At 55.6% G+C, this 1,488-nt stretch overlaps 1 protein-coding gene across 1 annotated transcript; it reads left to right on the forward strand.

The window, feature by feature from the left end:
- Window positions 1–589: 589 nt before the first annotated feature.
- On the forward strand, window positions 590–888 carry LOC106147691 (transient receptor potential cation channel subfamily V member 2-like; the record flags this gene model as incomplete). The annotated part of the gene is given in 1 exon segment (XM_013510238.1): window positions 590–888. A coding segment is annotated over 1 exon segment (299 nt), but the record flags the coding sequence as incomplete, so codon positions are not given.
- Between the last annotated feature and the right edge of the window lie 600 nt (window positions 889–1,488).

A 1,488-nucleotide genomic window follows, 5' to 3' on the forward strand; every position in this document is an offset into this window, starting at 1 on the left:
AGCTCTAAGCCCCACAATCCAGGCCCCTTCCAAAGCCCACCTAGGAGCACATGAGACTGCGGGAGATCTAGCCCTAAACCATAACACAGGCCCTGTCCAAAGTCCCAAGGTTAATATGTGGAAGACTCGGCACTTACCCCAGGCTGCTTGACCCTGAAACCCAGCTTCTAACTACTAGGCTGCCTCAAAAAGCAAATTGTCTTAGATGATTTTATCCTCCTTTGATCAAGAAGGCTCAGCATGACTGGGTCCGGGGTGGGGGCCATGCTAGAACCGACCTATGTCAACCAGGAGAGCTGGGGTGCCTCTGAGTGGAAGAGACCCTCTTAGCATGTGGGGGCAAAGGCCCTGGGTCACATCCCTAGCCCTGGATCAAGGGAAGTATTCAGTCAGGCAGAGGCTGGATTCAGGGGCAATGTGCCTGTGTTCTGGCAAAGAAGATCAAGAGGCAGGGGACTGGTTCTGTACTCCCAGACAGGAAAGAGGCCTGAGTCACTTCCCAGAGGCCTGGGCTCCCGTCAGAGAAGCAGGCAGAGTAGGCAGATGGAAAGTCGGATGCCCGAGACCCAGGCTGCGCCTTGGCCCACAGGGGAGCTGCCCCTCTCTCTGGCTGCGTGCACCAAGCAGTGGGATGTGGTGAGCTACCTCCTGGAGAACCCGTACCAGCCCGCCAGCCTGCAGGCTGCCGACTCCCTGGGCAACACCGTTCTGCATGCCCTGGTGATGATCGCAGACAACTCTGAAGAGAACAGCAAACTGGTGATCCGCATGTACGACGAACTCCTCAGGGCAGGGGCGCGCCTCTGCCCCACTGTGCAGCTTGAGGACATCCAAAACCTGCAGGGCCTCACGCCCTTGAAGCTGGCTGCCAAGGAGGGCAAAATTGAGGTGAGCCACTGTTCCCGTCCCCCTCCCCACCTCTCCAGGCAGCAGCGAGACTCACCGCAAAACTTCTGCGCGGTCTGGCGGGAGGGCAGGTGGCTGCTGTCTCTACTTTTCGAGATGACACCTCTCCTGGCAAGAACGTTTTCATTCTGTCTCTGTGTTAGCTTCCTGTGGGTGTGAGAAAACGCCTGGCATACTCCTGTTATCCTCGCCATTTGGGACACAAATCAACGCACAAGGAAAGGGGAAGTGAAGGTTTATTTTGCCTCATGGTTTCAGAGGTTTCAGGGCATAGTCAGCCCATGCTGTTGCTCTGGCTTTGTGGTGAGGCGGAATAGCACGGCAGAAAGCTGCTGGTGGAGTGGCACATACCTATAATCTTTGCAGGTGTAGGCTGAAGCAGGAGGATCACTTCAGGTTTGAGGACAGCCTCAGTGGCATAGTGGGACCCTGTCTCAAAAAAGAGAAGAAAAAAAGAAGGAAGACAGTTCACGGGGGACCAAATGGCTCATTTCATGCTTGGTGGGAGTCAGGCGAGACAGGAGCCGTGGGAGGCCCAGGGTCTTCTCAAGGCATTTCCCGGTTATTTAAGTAACTTCCACT

The sequence above is a fragment of the Chinchilla lanigera genome, unplaced genomic scaffold, assembly GCF_000276665.1.
Source record: "Chinchilla lanigera isolate Chin_1 unplaced genomic scaffold, ChiLan1.0 scaffold01509, whole genome shotgun sequence".
Classification (NCBI taxonomy): Eukaryota; Metazoa; Chordata; class Mammalia; order Rodentia; family Chinchillidae; genus Chinchilla; species Chinchilla lanigera.